Here is a 20,404-nt window from a genome sequence, read left to right on the forward strand (position 1 = left end):
AAATGATGATGATGAAGACTAGGACTCCGTGGTGGTGCCCGATCATCGATTTAACCGAAGATTCAAGGAGAAATTGAGGAAAGAGAGGGAGTGTACCTTTCCCCATGAGTGGTGCCTACGTCACTCCCACGATAAATCCGCTCTGATAGGAATGTCGGTAGCGGAGATAGGAACCCTACGGTATTTTTGATTTTTTGACTGGTTGAATATTAGCCGAGAAAATGAGGAGAGAGGGAGAGGAAACGAGGAGTGAGGAATGAGACGAAAAGAGAGAAACAATCTCTATGTAGCGTGCCTGAAGGATCTTAGGGTCCTTCGGGATTGATCTATTTATATTTTATATATTATTACAATATTATATTATTATATTATATTATATTATATTAATATACTATTATATTATATTATATTAACATACTATTATATTATATTATTAAATTAATAATAATACTAAATATTCAATTTAATTTAATTTTTTAAAAAAAAATTAAATTTTTTTTTTCTTTTTTTTTTTTCTCACTTCCATTCTTATTATCTTATTACATTGACGCATGCATGCTTGTTGCCTACGACATGACCAAGCACATGTAGGCTTGTGCTTACCAGATGACCTAACTAACACATGCACACCATCGCCCACAGTATGACCAAGTGCATGCGCATCGCTGCCACTGCATGTCAATGTCTTACCACATGGCCTAGCACATACATGCTTGTTACCTATGACATGACCAAGCGCATTCACGCTTGTTGCCCATGACATGATCAAGCGCATGCAGGCTTGTGCTTACTTGATAACAAATGCATAATATAAACTTAGTTTATATAATTTATATGTTAGAAAGTTAGTCAAGTTTGTTCAATTGTTAAGGATAATTTGTGATTTTTGTGACTCTAAGGTCAAGAATTCGATTATCCTTTGAGAACTTACGCTAATAAATTATCAAGAGTACGTCAATAGGCGAGCGATTTTCACCCTTCAAATTTGGTCACCCAATCAACATTACTACAAAAATTGCACAACTTGATAACTTAGCACAGATATATGCCCATTTGTGCTTATTGCATGGCCTAGTGTCACGGGCTAAGCTTGTTCAGGGCATTATGCTTGCCTATGACCGCTTATCTCGTGTGTTTGGGATGGGTTTCCATCATGTAAATACTAGTGTAGGGTTATTTTCTAGTATTTCTTTCATTGTAAGCCAAATAAGGCAGTATGACTCCTCGGTCACTTTGATGTTTCCTAGTGCTAGAGTGAGAATGGCCTAGAAAGCTCTTTAGGGGAGGGTGAGTGTTCATCAATCATTGTAAAACTCACTAGCAATTGCCTACTTGCCTCCCTCTCTAAGTACAACATGTCAACGGAGGATTTGTTAATGAATTACGTTTGCTTCAATATTTACTGCTTGGTTGCCACGGCTTTCATGAATTGATTATTATTTCCGCTGCCATCTGATTGAATGTTAATGAAAGTGCTTCGTGGATGAATGTTGGTAAACAAAAGGCTGGCTAGTTAAGCAAGAGTGCTTTAGCTAGCGCCGCACGGCCCTTCACAACGGTGTGGAAAAGGCGGACCGTGACATTTGGTATCAGAGCCCAAGTCGGTGACACTTGGTGAGAGCCCAAGGTTGAGTTGCTACGTGAATTCGATTGCCTTCGTTGTTGGGTTTGGAAAGCTTTGGTAAGTGACCATGGCACCAAACAATGCTGAGAGGATCAGCGTGCTGGAAGCACAGGTTGAAGAGTCAACCAACACTATGGCCGCGGAGGTGGCCCAGATGAGAGAACTTGTTGATGAAGTGAGGGGATCACAAAAACATCAAGCAGGTTTGATAGGCGACATGTCAGAGGACTTTCGCCACACTGTGGAAACTTTGCAAGCCCGGATGGCAGATCTGGATGCAAAGGTAAATGTGATGGTTCTTGCTATGGGGAACTCCAACACTCCGGGAGTCAGCAAGACCAAGGTGCCAGAACCCAGGACGTATGGGGGTGCCCGAGATGCCAAGGAGTTAGAGAACTTCTTGTTTGATGTGGAGCAGTACTTTCGCGTTGTGAGGATGGCCTCAGAACAGGCAAAGGTGGATACTGTGACCATGTACTTGGTTGGTGATGCCAAACTGTGGTGGCGTACCAAGTACAGAGAAATTGAAAATGGAAACTGTGTGATTGATAGTTGGGTAGACTTGAGGAGAGAGCTCAAGGCCCAATTCTTTCCTGAGAACGTTGAGTATAATGCAAGGCGAAAACTGAGAGATCTCAAGCATACGGGGTCAATCAGTGAATATGTGAAACAATTTTCTGCTTTAATGTTGGATATTCGGGATATCTCGGAGAAGGACAAGTTGTTCTATTTTCTAGAGGGGATGAAACCGTGGGCAAGAACTGAACTTCATAGGCAAAGGGTTCAAGACTTGTCAACTGCACAAGCGGCTGCAGAGCGCTTGACAGACTACGCTGGTGATGAGACCGCTTCGTCCAAACGGTTTGGCGGAGAGGGAAACAGTGGAAAGTCTTTCAAGAATGGCAAACCCAAGAGTGGGGGAGCCGACTCTAAATCATCAACCTCACAGGAAGCTTCGTCGTCTCAAGGGTTCAACACACCCAATGGAAAGGGGAAGAGTAAAATTGAGTGTTTCTTGTGTCGAGGTCCTCATAGAGTTTTTGAGTGCCCTCACAAAGCATCACTTAATGCCTTACAGGCTTCTATTGCAGAATAGGCAGTGGAAGATGATGGGGAAGAGGATGATGTCCCGAGGGTGGGTTCAGTGCGGTTAGTGAACGCATTGGAAAAGCAGGCCAAAATACCGAAAGTTACACGAGCAAAAGGGTTAATGTTTGTGGACTTGAGGATAAATGGGAAGAGTACTCGCGCTATGGTGGATACGGGAGCTACTCATAATTTTGTTTCGCAGTTGGAAGCAGGAAGACTCAACTTATCCTTAGAGAAGGATACAGGACGCGTGAAAGCAGTTAACTCTGTAGCCCAGCCTACTCTGGGAGTAGCCAAGCAAGTGGCTATAAAGCTTGGACAGTGGGAAGGTCATGCGAATTTCACAGTGGTGCCATTGGATGACTATCCAGTCATTTTGGGAATGGAGTTCCTAATGTGGACGAGGGCAGTGCTGATGCCTTCGGCTGGTTCCCTGTGTCTGATGGGAGATCACTCGTGCATGGTGCAAGTCGTTGCAACGAAAGGAGACGAAGGGAAGTCCCTTTCAGCCATTCAACTCAATGAAGGATTGGGTAAGGGTGAGCAGACACGTCTAGTCACGGTGGTGGTAGACAAAGAAGTAGGCCAAGAACTGGAGCCTACGACCATCCAAGCGGTGTTGGATGAGGATAAGGAGGTGTTGCCGGATAAGCTGCCTCACAATTTGCCTTCACGACGGACTGTGGAGCAAGAGATCAAGTTGTTATCAGGAGTGAAACCACCTGCTAAAAGGCCATGTTGGATTGCGCCTAAAGAGATAGTAGAGTTGGGGAAACAGCTTGATGAAGTGGAAGCGGGATGTGTTCGCCCTTCCAAAACACCGTTGGGAGTATCGGTGTCGTTTCAGAGGAAACATGAAGAGCATCTACGGAAGGTGTTCGACAGGCTGAAGGGAAACAGTCTAAATGTGAAGAAGGAGAATTTCTCTTTCGCTTGGTGGAGCAACAAATTCCTTGGTCAAGTCGTTGAACAAGGTCATATCCGGAGGGGTATGGAGAAGATAAGGAGGATTCAAGAACGAAAGATCCCCTCAACAGTGAAGGAGTTGCGTTCCTTTCTTGGCCTTACTAGTTACTGCAGGAAGTTCGTTAAGGGGTATTCGCGGAGAATGACTCCAATGATAGGACTACTGGGAAGGTATTATTGGCCGCACACGCGGGGTGATGTGGTTAATTATACCAAAACTTGTCTCACTTGCCAACCAGACAAGGGGGAGCGGAAGAAGTATGGTACTTTCATGGCCGCACCAAAGTACTGTTCGGCAGAGGGGACGACACAATTGTTCCATGCGACTGTTGTGAAACATTGGGGTGTTCCCCAAGTTATTATTTGTGACCAAGATTTAATGTTCACTGACAACTTCTTAACAGGGTTTTTCAGGATATTCAGGTCACATCTTGACATCTCTTCGAGTTATCATCGACAGATAGACGAACAGATGAAGAGATTTAGAGAGCTGCTAAATGAGTACTTGTGCCATTGTGTCAACGACAACCAGAAGAATGGCGTGCAACTACTTGATGTGGCTCCATTCTGTGGCAACGCCCAAAGGCGCTCAACTACCAACAAGAGCCCTATTGAGCTTGTTACAGACCAGCTGCCACTGTTACCTCACACAGTGGGCGAGCCGTACAGACGAAAGAGTCCTAAGGCGTACATCTTCACCAGTGAAGGGAGACAGAATGCAGACTTTGCCCAAGCCTATCTGGAGAAAGCTTCTAAGCAGATGAAGAAGTGGGCAGATCAACAGAGAAAACCGCAATTTCATGTCAATTGCCTCAAGCCATTCAACGCCAACACCAACAACCTGAGCAGGAGTCAGTCAAACAGCGTAGAGTTGAAGACAGTGCCACCTAACAGACATGATGTTGAAGAGATCCTTGCAAACAGAATGTTCATATCCTCAAGGAAGAAGCGGCAGAAGTTCCTAGTGGAGTGGAAATGCCTTAATGACAAAGAAATCAGCTGGATTTCTGCGGAAGATTTGAAGCCATTCGTGGACAAAGTTGAAGTGTACCTATTGCCAAAAGTCTACGAGGACGTCGACCGCATAAGTGGGGGAGAATGTCACGGGCTAAGCTTGTTCAGGGCATTATGCTTGCCTATGACCGCTTATCTCGTGTGTTTGGGATGGGTTTCCATCATGTAAATACTAGTGTAGGGTTATTTTCTAGTATTTCTTTCATTGTAAGCCAAATAAGGCAGTATGACTCCTCGGTCACTTTGATGTTTCCTAGTGCTAGAGTGAGAATGGCCTAGAAAGCTCTTTAGGGGAGGGTGAGTGTTCATCAATCATTGTAAAACTCACTAGCAATTGTCAACGTGCTTAGCCTACTTGCCTCCCTCGCTAAGTACAACATGTCAACGGAGGATATGTTAATGAATTACGTTTGCTTCAATATTTACTGCTTGGTTGCCACGGCTTTCATGAATTGATTATTATTTCCGCTGCCATCTGATTGAATGTTAATGAAAGTGCTTCGTGGATGAATGTTGGTAAACAAAAGGCTGGCTAGTTAAGCAAGAGTGCTTTAGCTAGCGCCGCACGGCCCTTCACAACGGTGTGGAAAAGGCGGACCGTGACACCTAGCATATACACGCTTATTACACATGACCAAAGCTCATTCGCGCTTGTTGCCCATGACACGACCGAGTGCATGTAGGTTTCTTGTCCACCCCATGGCAATGTAATGCCACGGGACACATTGCCACGTAATGCCTGCTTACACTTGCCACATGGCCTAATGCATGCATGTTATTGCCCACTCATGGCCAAGGTTGTGAGACGAAAGACACCTATTGGGTAAAGCGCTAGATTTCTAAAATAGAGTTTGCTCATACTCGTGCTTACCATATTTTGAAAAGCAAAGAGACAGGCAACCCTTTGCCCTTAAATTTTTTCAAAATAGCCTACACTAATTAATTGTAATTGTTTAGTTGAGTAAGTGATAGCGAAAGTGTTGTTTATTTAACCATCTTCTAAAGCATAATTAGACTCCTAAATCTTTTCTTTAATTTTTAAAAAAAAAAAAAACACACACACACACCTCTCGTTGTTAATGATAATTATATAGTTAAGTGGCAATAGAGGTATTGGTTATTTAACCGTCTTCTAAAGCAAAAGTAGACTTTTAAATGTTTTCCTTGATTTCAAAAATCTTTTATTTCTTTAAAATAAAATAGTCATAGCACTACAACATACAGGGATTTGCCATTAAACACATGCTTCATGGTAAATATATTTTTATTTATTTTTTATATAATTAATTAATTTTATTTTAGCTTTTTTTATAATTTAGTAAAAAAAAAAAGTGTTTATATCTATAACATTTAATCTCTCTCCCATCATAAATTATTATAAAATATTGGATAAAAATAATCAAGTAATAATTTTTTTTATCAAATTTTAAAATTTATGGAAACATTTTAAAATGTTAAAAATATAGAACAAAGAAAGAACTGAAATTATGACTTTAACAAGGATTTATGAAATATTTGTATTTACTATAACTATTTTTGCTGCTTCTATTTTTATTTTTATTTTTTTTAATGTAAAAAGTTTTTATATTTAATTATATTCACTCGACAAGTATTTAGATGGGCGTATTTCCAAAAAAAATGTGGACACCAAATTAAATAAATACTCTTTATATATGTGTGCTATATATCTTCCTTTATTTTGCTCATAAAATTAATTAATTCTTTATTTTTTACTCGTCTATTTAATAAAATTATAATTTAGATATGCTTTTTTCATATCAACTATCAATATTTTAAGATGTTAAAATATAGACATCAAAAGAAACCTATAGGTAGGCACAAATTGATAATAAATTAATTATAGGCTTTTATGTAATAGACATAAGTGGTTATTAACATAGTTATAGGATATGTAGAACTTGCCTAAATAGCTATTGCTTTTGCTATTCAGCCAACATTTTTTACATAGAGATCTTTTTTTCTAAATGAAGTGGAGACGAGAGTGGAAGAACGCCCTATTAGATGAATGGATAAATAGATATACATTGATTTGCAAATACAAATCTACAGATTCGTTGTGGTATTGGCCAGGGGCGAAAAATGCACGAAACCCCCCTGGCAACAAGGGCCTCCCAAAAGCTGAGGCCAAACTAAATATTGGAAAAATAAAAATAAAAAAATGCAGAGACAGGTAAACACCACAAGGTAAAAGGAATTCAGATACCAGCAGTGTTATTGATGTTCTCCAAGGAAATGACAGCACCGGGTCTGCCCCCATCTGATGCTTGAGAGTGAGATAAAAGAATATAAATGACCCATACATGAAGGCATACAAGGTAAACCACAGACCATAGTCTTGCTGTCGAATTTTTCCGTAGAAACACAGCCCCCGCAGAAAAAATAGCATCCAATTGTCGAAGCAGGGACCCTAAATGTTGTTTGCCTGAACGAATTCTGTCTTCAAACTGAGGCATCAGATTTGAATTGGATAGGTCCCATTTTCCAGATTCTAAATCAAACCTTGAGGAGGTACTCGAAACATCAGAGACATTCAGCACTGACTTGTTTTCTTCCAGCAACCTTGAGATAGCCTGAAGAGAATAATTCCAAGAAAATTCAAATAGGGTTTTGAAGTGTAAAACAGAAAATCTGCACTAGAATGCATCTAAAACTGTGGCAGCAATGCATCCAGAGTGAGAGCATACCTCTATTCTGAACAGCAGCATTGCCTTCTCTGAGGAAATAGCCTCGACCTGTTTTGAGCAAACAGAATTTAGAATCGCCCATCATCCTTGACCAATTTTATGATAAATTAATACACTAATTATATAAGATATTAAATATCATCTATGAGTAAGGAGATCACTGCAGAAATTCAAGCCATGTTTTGACAGTTGCCCTCTGCGGTTAACCTAGCCACTAAAGTGTGGGTGGGGTCCACTCTTGCATGACTGGTTTGAGTTCATGTGATATAACTGCTCTCATAATAAGGGACTCTCACGCTTGGGCTGTAAAGGGGACTAGTTGTACCAATGGCCATTGAATCAAATAAATCCTATGATTTTGCTGAAGGCATAACTTCTAACACAACAAAAGACCACATGCAATTTGCCTGTGAAATAAAACACAACATTTATCATCAACATGCATCATTTTTAGACAAAAAATAATATGATGGTATACAAACCATTACATGCATATAATTATTCTTTTCAATTTCATGATATAAACTTTGAACCTTTTCCCTTTTTAGATAAAAGCAGAAAATTGCAGCCCAAAAGTGCACTTGGTGATCTGCTGACAGGATTAGGGAAGCCTCTTCTGATTAATCTTTTGCATGTTTTTCTTCTGGCTTAGTAAAGAGTCATTAAAACAACTGCTTCTGGTCTGAACTTGCACATCATATAGAAATCATTACAGTTGGTCTATAATAGTTGTAATCACAGTGGAAAATATTTTACCATCTATTAGATAATTTTTGTAACTACTCAATGGGGGGATCATACAACATGATATTTCTGTTTACCATAGGCAAGGGTGTAACTTAGGCTTTTGCTAGTCGGATTTTATGCTATAAATTTGGTTTTATGGGAAAAAATATTGTTGCTGTTTTCAAATATTGGGTTGCAAAGGTACTAGTTGGGCTGATTTTGGTGGCTTAGGAGTTAGGATACCAATAGCCATTGAATCAAAAAAGTCCTATGATTTACTAGGACAATTATATAAAGACATAACTTTTTGCACAACAAAAGACCACATGCAATTTGCCTGTGAGGTGAAATACGACATTCATCATCAACAGGCATCACATTTAAGCAAAAATACTATAATGGTGTAAAAACCATTACATGCACAGTGGGGAATTTAATTATTTTTTCAATTTCATACAAGATTAACTTTTTCACTTTTTTATACAAAAGCAGAAAATTACTGCCCAAAAGTGCACTTGATGATCTGCTGACAAGATTAGGGAAGCCTCTTCTGGTTAATCCTTTGCATGTTTTTCTTCTGGCTCAGCAAGAATCATTAAACCAACTGCTTCTGGTCTAAACTTGCACATCAAATAGAAATCATTACTGTTGGTCTCTAATGGTTGTAATCAGAGTGGAAAGTATTTTATCACCAACTAGGAAATTTTGGTAACTACTTGATGGGGATCATACAATACGATATTCCTGTTTACCATAGACGTGGGTGTAGCTTAGGTTTTTTCTAGTCGGATTTTATTCTATAATTTTTGGTTTCATGGATTTGATATTGTTTCCGAATTTTGTTTCCTCATTTAGTTTTTAGAAGATAAATCCTATTTAAAGGCTTCATCATGTCATGTTCATGATATCCTGCAATTTTGAAATTAAGAACCCTAACTCTGCATTTGGGAAGCATGGATTTCAGGACTTGGATTTGGATAAAACATAATACAAAATTGCATAGACTTTTTTTTCCAAATCCACACAAATCTTAAACCAAGCCCCAAAATCCATGCTCCCAAACACTACCTGTTAATCTTATTTTGTTTTCCTGCTATTTCTTTTTCCAATTGGTTTGCCGTCAATTGATATCAAAGCCTGACTTTGGTCCATTATCTCTGTTGTCCACCCCACCAGTTGTCAATAACCATCCTTCCACCACCTCACCAGCCCCAACCCAAAACCCTAACTCTTACCATTTGAATTGTACCAGCCACATCCGAAACCTTAGCCCATCAATCCTTCATTAATGTCACATGAGAGAGAGAGAGAGAGAGAGAGAGAGAGAGAAATTTGCTGCTTCTTTCACAACAGCAGAAGAAACAAAGCCGATGAAGCAACAGGGAAAGAAAGTCAGATCTGCAGTAGCTGAAGGTGAACAGGGAAAAAGTATTGATGCTGTTTAAACAAGGCCCAAGGAGGTACCCAAGATATTCAAGTTTCTGAGTCCACACAATTTGCTCACCACTCCATTCAGTTCCTATGACCTCTCAGTCTAGTTCAATCTACACTCTAATTTCCTCATAAATGCACAATGTGTGTGACCCCCCACTAGGGAATTTTCAAAGACATCATATAGAACCTAGCCAACCTTGACTTGGTCCTAGAGTTATTACACCTAAAGTCTCTTTTGAGGATGTGGTCAGGTCAATAGGTGATGAATTGCCCAATGACAAGATGCAAGTCATCATCAATATAGGTGTCCTAACTCATCTACTTGAGGTGTTGATGGGTTTAGTAGGGCTGTTAGTCCCAACATGTGGCTCATGCTCAACCTCAACCTAGTCAAGCATACATTGATAATATTAAAAGGAATGTTGAAGCAGGTGTGGCTTCTACTAAGGTAGGCAAAATCCTACAGCCTCTTTACATATAGAGGAGTTCAAGATTACATTGAGGGCGCATTTGGCTCACGGTATCTTTCAACATTTCTGGGAATGTGACATCCATGACATCTCGTTCCCATGTTTGTTTGGGCATCGGGATCTAATGTGGTGAGGATCTTAACATTCCTACGAATGAAGAATTCCCAAAAAACATGGGTATCCCCTTACCACCATGCCTCATAGGCCAGTTTCATCAGATGATTATACATAGCGGTAGGGGTACCATAGCATAACAATAACAAATGTAGCAAGAAGCAGGAGTAGCAGATGTTACATAACAAGAAGCAAGTGTAGCAACCTTGAATTATTTTCAAGCACGCACAAGCTTAAGCTCTTAACCATTCTTTCAAAAATAGTTTAAGTGCATTTTGGATCCTTCTGTCCAACTTAACAATGTTCGTCAAGGCAATAAATTTTTCATTTACTTTAAACCGCTATTGAAAGACAAATTATATATTTTCTTTTATACTTTTCAATAATCATATGTATGATAAATTAATTATAAAAAATTATATTATACATATTAATCTATTAAGCACATAGCGTACACAAGACATACAAATAATACAATAAATTAAACATGTTCTATTGTAGATAAGCAAAAAAAAGAAACACATGTTCTATTGTTTTATTTGTTAAAGAAATAAAAATCAAATAAATTTAGACCAAAAAATTATATTATATAACTCTAGCCTAAGCTTTAAAACTATAGTAACAATCAAGAAAATTAGCAGTAAATAAATAAAGTACTAACAACTTGAACATGACAAAAACTCAAAACAGTAGAAGGTTAAGTTGAAAAATATGGAAAAGAAATATCAGATTACTAATATTATCAAAATAATTTTTTTAGAAAAATAGTGTTCATATCAAATTGTTATAATGCATCTCTTGTGAATATTAAATGCATATATAGTTGTAACAATATCATCTTGACCATACTCTTCTTCCCCCTCTCTCTTCACATAGCTTATCAAGATGACTTATAAAAGGGGAAAAAAGAAAAACGAGAAGAAAAAGTAATAAAAAATTAAAAATATAGTTTTTTCATCATTGTCTTGTAGTGATTAACTAACGATTGTAGCAATTGTTACATAACGGTCATAGTCCGCAATAGCCACTATAGCCATGAATTTTCTTCCCACCAATTTTGTGGTGTATAACAATATCAAAAACCTTAGAAGCTTACTTAATGGTCACGGCCACTTTAATAGGAATTCAATTCCCACAGGAATCCTAATTTTTGGACCAAATTGCCCCCACTATTTTGGTCGATTGGACATTAATACACAATATAGTGATTAAAATTTTCAGAACATATTGCTCCCAATTATTTTGGTTAATTGGATTATAAAATAGCTAAATTTTTCAATTTATAATTGATGGAAGTTTTAGGACATGGGTTTAATTAGGTACATATTCTTAGAAGGTTTTTGTGTTAAAAATATGATCATTCTTCATATATTGTTTATACACACATCAAGGGTTTACTAGTCATCTTTTTAAAATGCCTATCAGGATTCTCACATTTGAACCAAAACACTGAAATGGACATCCTATGTACATTACTAGGAATCTTACAGTGCAAACCAAATAAGAATGTTCCTATGCATCCTACTCCAATGAGATTCTAAGAAATGCCATTACTTGGAAATATCATATTCCTTCTACCAATACCCAAACTATGAAAAAGTATAGAATTACAATGAACTTCCATAACCCACATAAACTTCATTTTTTGCGTCCAACTCCTTAACTCCCTAAAAATCACCTCCACTAATTCATTAATCAACTTTACTCTCTTCACCTTATCACATTCCATAAGACCCCCCCCCCCCTCTCTCTTCTTTCCCATCCAACAAATTAATCTCACCTAAAATGCTAACTTTCTTCGCCCTAGAATCCCCAAAATCTTCAATATTCCAAAATTTCAACTCTTCTTTTAGGTGCTTTAATTTGTTTCATAAACCTAAACCCTTCCCAAATCTCTCAAGAATCTCACTCCACACATTCCTAATTAGGTTGTTGAATAATTGGGTAAAATGGAAGGCCCAACTTCAATGATAGGCCTCTCATCTATTTATAATATATGTCAAGTAAAATTCCAATTACAATAATACCCTTACGAACATAACTCTAACACATAATAATAATGTTAATGACTAAATAACCATCAACACTCCCACTCAAGCAGGAGCATATATATCATATGCTCCTAGCTTGTTACAAATGAATTTCACACAAGCACCTAAATATAATAGTGTTGAACAAATTAGTTAACCATATATTTCCTTCAACTCCTAAATATTTCCAAACTTTAATTGAAATGTTATTTGGTCCAATATATTTCCCACTTTTCATCTTTTTTCAAAGCCAGCTTAACTTCAAGGACTTTAATTTTGCGAATAAATTTCATATTTCTAGTTTTTTCCTCAATTGTCAGTTCCAAACTCAAGCTTTCAGTTTGGTTTTCATTAAACAACTTATTAAAGTATCTTTATCACCTCTCTTCTATCTTCTTTGATTAGGACATTATCATTCTTGTCCTTCATACATTTTATATTACCTAAATCTTTGCATTTTTTTTTTCTCTAAGTCTAGCAAATTTATAAATGTCTATTTCTCCTTTTGTATCTAGTCTAGAATATAAACTATCATAAGCTTTATGTTTAGCTTCACTAATAGCCTCTTTTTGCTTTTTTTCTTGTCTCTTTTTGTCATGTTTAATACCAATTTCTTTTTATCTTTACGGTTTTGTGGACATCTTGATCCCATGACTAACTTTCTTTACTACCTAAGTCTCTTCCTCTAGATTCACCTAAAGCTTTTGTTATCTTTATGATAGAGTTAGTCATTATATTCCATATAGTGTTCGCATCTACCTTATACCTTATCGTCCAATCACACTCTTTAATCATTTTATCTTTAAATTTTACTATATTTTCTCCCTTCAAGCTCCGCCACCTAATCCTCTTGCATTGATTTATGTTGCTTTTCTCTTTTACTTTTTAGTGAGTGTATATATATAATCAATGTTTTGAAAGGCGTTTTTGAGGCGCGCCTTTGGGACAAAAACGCCTCAAGGTGTATGTGTAAAGGCGTAAATCCAAGAAAGCGTTCGCCTCAGCCAACAAAGCGTACGCCTCAGCCAAAAAAGCATGCTTTTTTACGCCTCATAAGCAAGGCGTATGCCTTTCGGTCTCCCTCAAAGTTTCTTCTCCTCTACTCAATCGCCAAAGCCTGACGAAGCCTTTGCTCTCTCTTCGAAGCTTGGATGAAGCTCGATGAAACCTCAACTCTCTCTCGAAGCCTCTGCTCTCTCTTTCGAAGACTCAACGAAGCTCGGCGAACCCTCTGCTCTCTCTTTCGAAGCCTTTGCCCTCTCTCAAAGCCTCTGCTCTCTCTCTCTCAGCATCTGCTCTCTCTCTCTCTCTCTCTCTCTCAGCATCTGGTCTCTCTCTCTCAGCATCCGGTCTCTCTCTCTCTAAGTCTCACATGTCTGAGTTCTTTATTCGTCTCCAGGTTTTTGTTTCACATTTTAATTGTTTAAATTAAATCTTGCTGCACCTGCTAAAATGTCTGAAGCTGATTCAAGGGGCAAAAAAAAAGATTTTGTTTGGAAATAGTAAATACATAAAATATTTTCTCCATTATTCTAACATTTTTCTCATTTTAATACTATATATATAATTTTTTATTTATTAATTATTTAAAAAAATACAATCCCAAAAGGCTTACGCCTCGCCTCACGGAGGGTAAAACGCCTTACCTTACGCCTTCGCCTTTTAAAACACTGTATATAATACTAGGAATCTATGTTATATAGTCAAACTTTCACCTAGGATAACTTTACAATCTTTCACATGGTAGACGATCCCCCTTCCTAGTTAAGAAGAAATCTATTTGGCTTATATTTTGCCGACTCTTGAAAAGTTATTAAATGTTCTTCTCTTTTTTATAAAGTAGGTATTCAATATAACCAAATCGTAGAACATGGCAAAATCTAAAATTGTATCACTGGCCTCATTTTTCTCTCCATATACATGACCTCCAAATATCCTCTTAAAACCTATATTCTCCTTTCCAATGTGTCTATTCAAATTAACTCCTATAAATGTCTTTTCACACATTGATATCCCTTGTATACTACTATCCATATCTTCCCAATTTTTTTATAAACAAAAAGTTGTATTAAAAGAGAGAAGAATATACATCTGAAAATTAGAAAAGGAAAAAAAAAAAATAGATAGGGAGAATAAGAAATCCTCCCTTTAGATAAATAAAAACTAGTTACAAAGAATTCAACCTAAACAGAGAACTAAACTTAATGTAACGGGGCCATCCAATCCCACTGCAAATCTTCCAAAGAAACATAACGGAAAAAACCACTTGCTTACATCCACAGTAATGCAAGACATACCACTCTACTCCAAATAAAATTGTTAGTAGCCACACCTTTGAATATTCTAGAGTTCCTTTCCAACCAAACACAACAAACAATTGCCATAATAGTGCAACGTCATAGAGCTATCCTGTCCTTTCCTTTGCCAAAACCAAAAGTTATGGCATAAAAGGCCTTCAAGTGTATGGACAGACCCAATTTTCACCAAATATACCGAATAACTTATTCCAAATAAACGTGAAAGGGCAATGAAGAAAGAGATGTGCACAAGTCTCTTCACTACTCATGCAAAGGACACAAATGTTGAGGGATGAGGCCTTATTAGGTTTTCTGTTATGAAGCAAATCATTGATATTAATTCTTTCAAGTATCACAATCCAAATGAAAGCCTTCATTTTTTAGGGAGCTTTAGCTTTCCAAATCAAAGGATACAAAGCAAAAGGTTCCATAGTAGAATCACAAGTCAAGAAGGTAAAAAAAGATTTACAACAAAACTCCCCAGAAGGATCTAAAATCCAAGCCCTATTATCACTCCCCAAATGAACATGAAAAGAATCGAGCAACTCAGTCAAAAGAACCATCTCATTATATCTCTCTTATTTAGATTTCTCCTAAAATGGAAGTTCCAAGAATGCCCATCTTCTTGCAAAAACAAAAAAAAAAAACAAAATGTGAGGTGCCATGAAGATTTGATAAACGAAAAGGATGAGAGAAAGTACTAGCCAAAGGCCTCTGCCCCACCCAATGATCCTCCCAAAAGTGAATATGCTCCCCATTACCCACTGTAGTGCACTTTAGAAAGGAAATAATCATAAATCATAGCTACAAACTTCCAAGGACTTGAATAAGTAATATTAATTCCGAATTTAGCATCCCACCCATTTTGTAGCATTCCAAATCTACTGTGAATTACCTTATGCCAAAGAGAATTAGGTTCTAAAGGAAAGCGCCATAACCATTTCCTCACATTTTTGGACACCAAGTTACCAAGACCCCAGCCTCCCTCCCTTATAGACCTACAAATAGTCTTCCAACCTACAAGATTATCTCAATTCTCATCTACCCTCTCCCCCACTAAACCATAAGAAATCCCTCATTAACTTCTCAAGCCTTCTTGCTAATATCATGGGATTCTAAAACGAGGAAGGTAATACAAAGGGATAGAAGATAGTTAAGCAAGGATAAGGGTAATACAACCCCCTAAAGTGAAGAAAGCTCCTTTCCACCCGTCCAGTCTCCTAGCCACTCTTCCAAAAACAGGGTCCCAGAAAGAGACCGAATTGGGATTACCACCAGGGGCCAAGTCAAAAAAATGGCACAACCAGCTAGCCTAGCAAAAGAATCCACATTAATACCTAGACCCACCAAATCGCACTTAGAGAAATTAATTTTCAACCTAGACACTTTCTCAAACACCAATGAAATAGTCAACAAATTAAAGAAGCAGCTTATGTTATCTTATAGGCAGAGAATAATATCTTCTAGAAATTGAAGATGAGAAATGATGTAATTCTCATAACCTACCTCCTCTCCACCAACCCTATCTACCCCGCTCTCAATCATCCTACTCAAGATATCAACCACGACAGTAAAGGGAAATGGAGAAAGAGGATCTCCTTGCCTTAGACCCCTAAATGCACAAAACCAATACTTGGCCTCACTGTTTACTAAGACAGAAAAGACCACAAAAGATAAGACACTCTCTAACCCATTTCCTCCACCATAGGCAAAAACCTCTTCTATCCATAATCTTGTCCAAGAAGCTCCAGCTCACCCTATCATAAGCTTTCTCAAAATCCAATTTCAACAAAAAAACCCTCTTATTCCTACAAACAGCATCTTCAACCACCTCATTAGCTATCAAGACAGCATCTAGGATCTATTTGTTACCTATAAAAGCACTTTGGCTACGAGATAGAGTGTCCTTTAGAAAACAGCAGCCAACCTCTTAGATAACACTTTAGTCAAAATCTTAGCTAATAGGTCTAAAGTCCTCGACTTTAACTGCACCATCTTTTTTGGGGACCAAAGTAATAAAAATGGAACTCAAACGTTCACCACCACTCCATTATGAAAGAATCCAAGAAAAACTTTGAGTAGGTCTCCTCTCAAGGTCTCCCAACTATGTTGAAAGAAAGCCATAGTAAAACCATCTGGCCTGGGAGCCTTTTCTCTATGCATCTTAAAGTTCGAGCTTTTAATCGCCTCTTCCTCAAAAGGTATCTCTAGCCAAGTAGCTTTATTAGTTGATATAGGACACCAATCCAGCTCCTCAATCATAACTCTACCCTCATCCTCTAAAAAGAGATTCTTGCAAAATTCAATAATCGAGTCGACAATGCGGTTAGGATCCCTAATAACCTCTCCCCTATCATTCTCAAGTTCTTTAACAAAGTTCCTTCTTCTCCTACCAGTCACCACCCTATGGAAAAGCCTAGAATTACAATCCACATTCTTGACCCAATTCATTCTAGATTTCTATCTCCAACTCATCTCTTCTTTAAAAACAACTAATTCAAACTCATTAGATAATTGGACTCATCTACCCACAATGTCCTCAGAAAGAGGTTCCTCCTCGTCCAATCTATCAATCACACCTAGCTCCTCAAGAATATTTTTTTCCAAAAGTCTCCTTACTCCAGTTTTAAACTTCTCTTTCACATATCTTAATCTTTTCATAAAACAAAAACCTTCCCAGCCTTCCATAGTGCACTCACTCACCCCACCAATTCCTAACCAAGCTCCAAAAATCCAGATGAATCAACCACATGTTTTCAAATCTAAACGGAGTAGGACCCCACTTAACAGGATTAGATTCAAGAACCAAAGGGCAATGATCAAAAATCACTCTAGGGAGTACTTCTTGAGTAAGGGTGGGAAAAGTATCTTCCGCTTTAGTGGTAAACGAAAACCTATCAATTCTAGTAGCCACTGCCCTATTGCCATATGCAAACCAAGTAAACTAGGCATTTGAGAGTGGAATATCCCTAAAATCACACTCCTTAATCGAAGTATCGAAACCTCTCATGCTTGAGGTGATTCTAGAACCTCTCAACTTCTCATTAGTGGACCAAATAACATTAAAATCACCCCACTAAACACCAATAGGGGAACACATTTTAAAAATTGCAGCTAATTCATCACAAAATATGCCCCTAAACCGAGGGTTATTTGGTCCATAAGCAAAGGTAAACCACCATCGGCCCTTACCTTTTAAATCTAAATGAGTAGAAGCAGGAAAAGAACCAATGAGAACATCCAATTTGCTTGCAAATATGGTCTCCCAAATTATTAGAATACCGTCGGAGGAACTCATGGACGCTAACCAAAACCAATGTTTGAAACTAGAGTCCCAAATGCTCCTAACAAGAAAACCGTACACCTCTAATTTAGACTCTTGAAGCATAACTAAGTCTATAGCTACCTTAACAATGATATCCTTAATCTGATGACATTTACCAGGGCAGCCCAAACCCTAATATTTCAATTCAAAATCTTCACTCTACGACTTCACTGCCCCTAACTCTCTTAATCTCTCTCTCCCCCCCCCCCCCCCCCTAAGTTAATGGTAGAGGCTAATTTTTGCAATTATTTTTTCACTCTCTTCCTTTTCCTCTCATAGGTTGCAGGGGAGCCAACAACCTTAAAGGTCTGGCCTAAAGATTAACTAGAGAGCAAGCCAATCTGTCTATAAGCTACTGTGGGTTCTGTCTGTCCCTCTCATCTTCCAATGGATCAAGGGTTAACGTATCTCCTACAGAACCTAATTCCCTTTGGCAAGAAAGGTAATTCATTTCAATTAGGTCAACCACAGGCATAAACAGGATATCTTTGCCAGATTTAATTAACTCCTTGCAAGTTTTAGAATTTATAGGCCCATACTTAGGATCAGTCACAGGATGGAATAGAGGCTGGGAACAAAACTAATTGTCCATGAAAGTATTAGCAGCCAAAGCTTCCACATCAAAAAGATTCCTTGAACCTACAGAAAAGCTTGAAAAAAACCTTACCAGATTGATTAGAAGACCTGTTATAATTCCCTACCTCCTTGAGAAAGCCTCTTGCTTCAGATTTCATTTCGATCTTCATCCAGATTTCTGTTTTTAGTTCCTCAGCAGCCTCTGAATTTCCCACATCTTTCATCTGAGATGAAATCAGACAAACATCCTCATATTCCCGAATCTGTTCCAGCAGCAAGTTGTAATCACCTTCATACCAATCTTCCAATTCAGTATCAAAATCGGGAAAACTGCATCTTTGTGTATTAGACTCTGAATTCTTCACGTCAGATTCCCTGCCCATCTCCATACTTGATGTTCCTATAATGTCCACAAATTTCTCTAAGAATCCAGCCCTCTTGGTAAAATCTTCCCTGTTTGCATGAACTGAATATTCTTTTGAAACCTTGACAACTTCACTTTTGGTCTGTTGGAAAGAGGGACTAACAACAGATATTCCCTTTCCTGCTTTTCAGTACTTTCAGAGATTCCTCTAATTCTTCCTGTAATTCTTCCATATTGGATGGGATGCATGGAGCCAACTTCACAGCTTTCTCCTCCCTCCTTTATTTCTCAAGCATCTCTGACTCTATCTCTGATCCCTCTAGCAGCTTCAGCAACCCATGTGATTTTGTCTCTGTCTCTCCCAAAAGGCAGTAAACCAAGGCCCCCATCATTCAAAGAAGGGCCCTTAGAGTATCCTGAGTTTTTAGTTAAGTTGGGTTCTCTTTTTGCACCCAGACCAAACCTGCTAAGCCAGCCCATTTTTCCTTTCTTAGGCCTACAGGATATACAGGCTTTAGAGTAAGTCCTCCAGGTCCAAAATTTGTTATGTAAAATTTCTTTTTTTCACTTCAAGCCCAACTTTCAAAGCAGCAGCCTTAGGAGAAAATTCTTTTTTATTTGGAAAAACCTCAATTTCCAAAACAACTTTCCTATGAATCCAGCAACCATGGGAGGACCACCCTCTTTTTTTTTTTAATTTGAAACAGATTTGGCCCTAGATACTGCCTGAATATCTCAGCCATCACACTTTCCAAACTCAATGACTTTCCTGTTAAACCAGCAGCCTTAGGGGAAATTATTTAAACTTTAAAACAGATTTGGGCTTAGATACTGCCCAAAAATCTCTTCCTCCTAAATCCACTCTTTCCAAACTCAACGACATTGAATTTTCCAACTGGAATCACCGGAATTCCTCCATCTCTGATCAACAAAAACTCCATCCTTCACCACCCCTGCATAACTAAGCTAATTGAGAAGCCCATTATACACAAGGCTCTCTCCCTCATACTTCTCTATATCCTGAGGATTCGCAGAAAATCCACCACCCTGAAGCCTCCTTTCCCTCTGGAATTTACGAAGTGAATCTTCCCCAGAATACAGTAGTTTCTCAATTACAATCATACATCTGAGTTTGTTTGACACCAAGCAAATGATCAAAGACCCTCCTAGGTTTCTAGTCGTTTTCACCCAATGGAAATATCAGTCCAAAATTCACAGAGTTGTTGCTAAAATCCATCCCAAAATTGCCTTTTAAGGTTTTCTGTTAAGCATATTTGGGAAGCATACGCACTAATGACATTTAATATCTCTAAGCCTAGAGCTAATGAGCTATTTTGAATTTTATGATCCTATCCCCTATTCTTTTAACATCTACATTATCTTTTAGGTCTTTGTCTACAATGATTCCCACCCTGTTTTCATGTTCTCTTTTCCAATGTGCCAAAGTTTAAATCCTGATTTCTCAATTTCTCTAGCTTTCTCCCCTACCCATTTCCCCTCTTGAAGGCAGATTAGTTAATTTTCCTTCTAATCATTGTATCCGCTATCTCCATGCTTTTTTCCCATGAGTGTCCCTATATTTCAACTTGCTAATTTAATCCTAGTTTTCCTATGTTAACTTCTTCACCCTCTCCCATCTAGATTGACCCAGTCTACTCCACCCTTGTTCA

The 20,404-nt window shown here is 38.1% G+C and overlaps 1 protein-coding gene across 1 annotated transcript in view; it reads right to left on the bottom strand.

Moving 5' to 3' along the window:
* Positions 1–6,711: 6,711 nt before the first annotated feature.
* LOC131146219 (golgin candidate 2) overlaps positions 6,712–20,404 on the bottom strand; it is a 61,971-nt gene continuing 48,278 nt past the window's right edge. Inside the window, exons 9-10 of the mRNA XM_058095653.1 lie at positions 7,399–7,446; positions 6,712–7,284 (exon numbers count right to left, since the gene is read on the bottom strand). Of these exons, the coding sequence (XP_057951636.1) occupies positions 6,910–7,284; positions 7,399–7,446 (423 nt within the window). The 3' untranslated portion in view covers positions 6,712–6,909. The remainder of the gene's footprint in view (positions 7,285–7,398; positions 7,447–20,404) is intronic.

The sequence above is a fragment of the Malania oleifera genome, chromosome 13 (genome assembly GCF_029873635.1).
Source record: "Malania oleifera isolate guangnan ecotype guangnan chromosome 13, ASM2987363v1, whole genome shotgun sequence".
NCBI lineage: Eukaryota > Viridiplantae > Streptophyta > Magnoliopsida > Santalales > Ximeniaceae > Malania > Malania oleifera.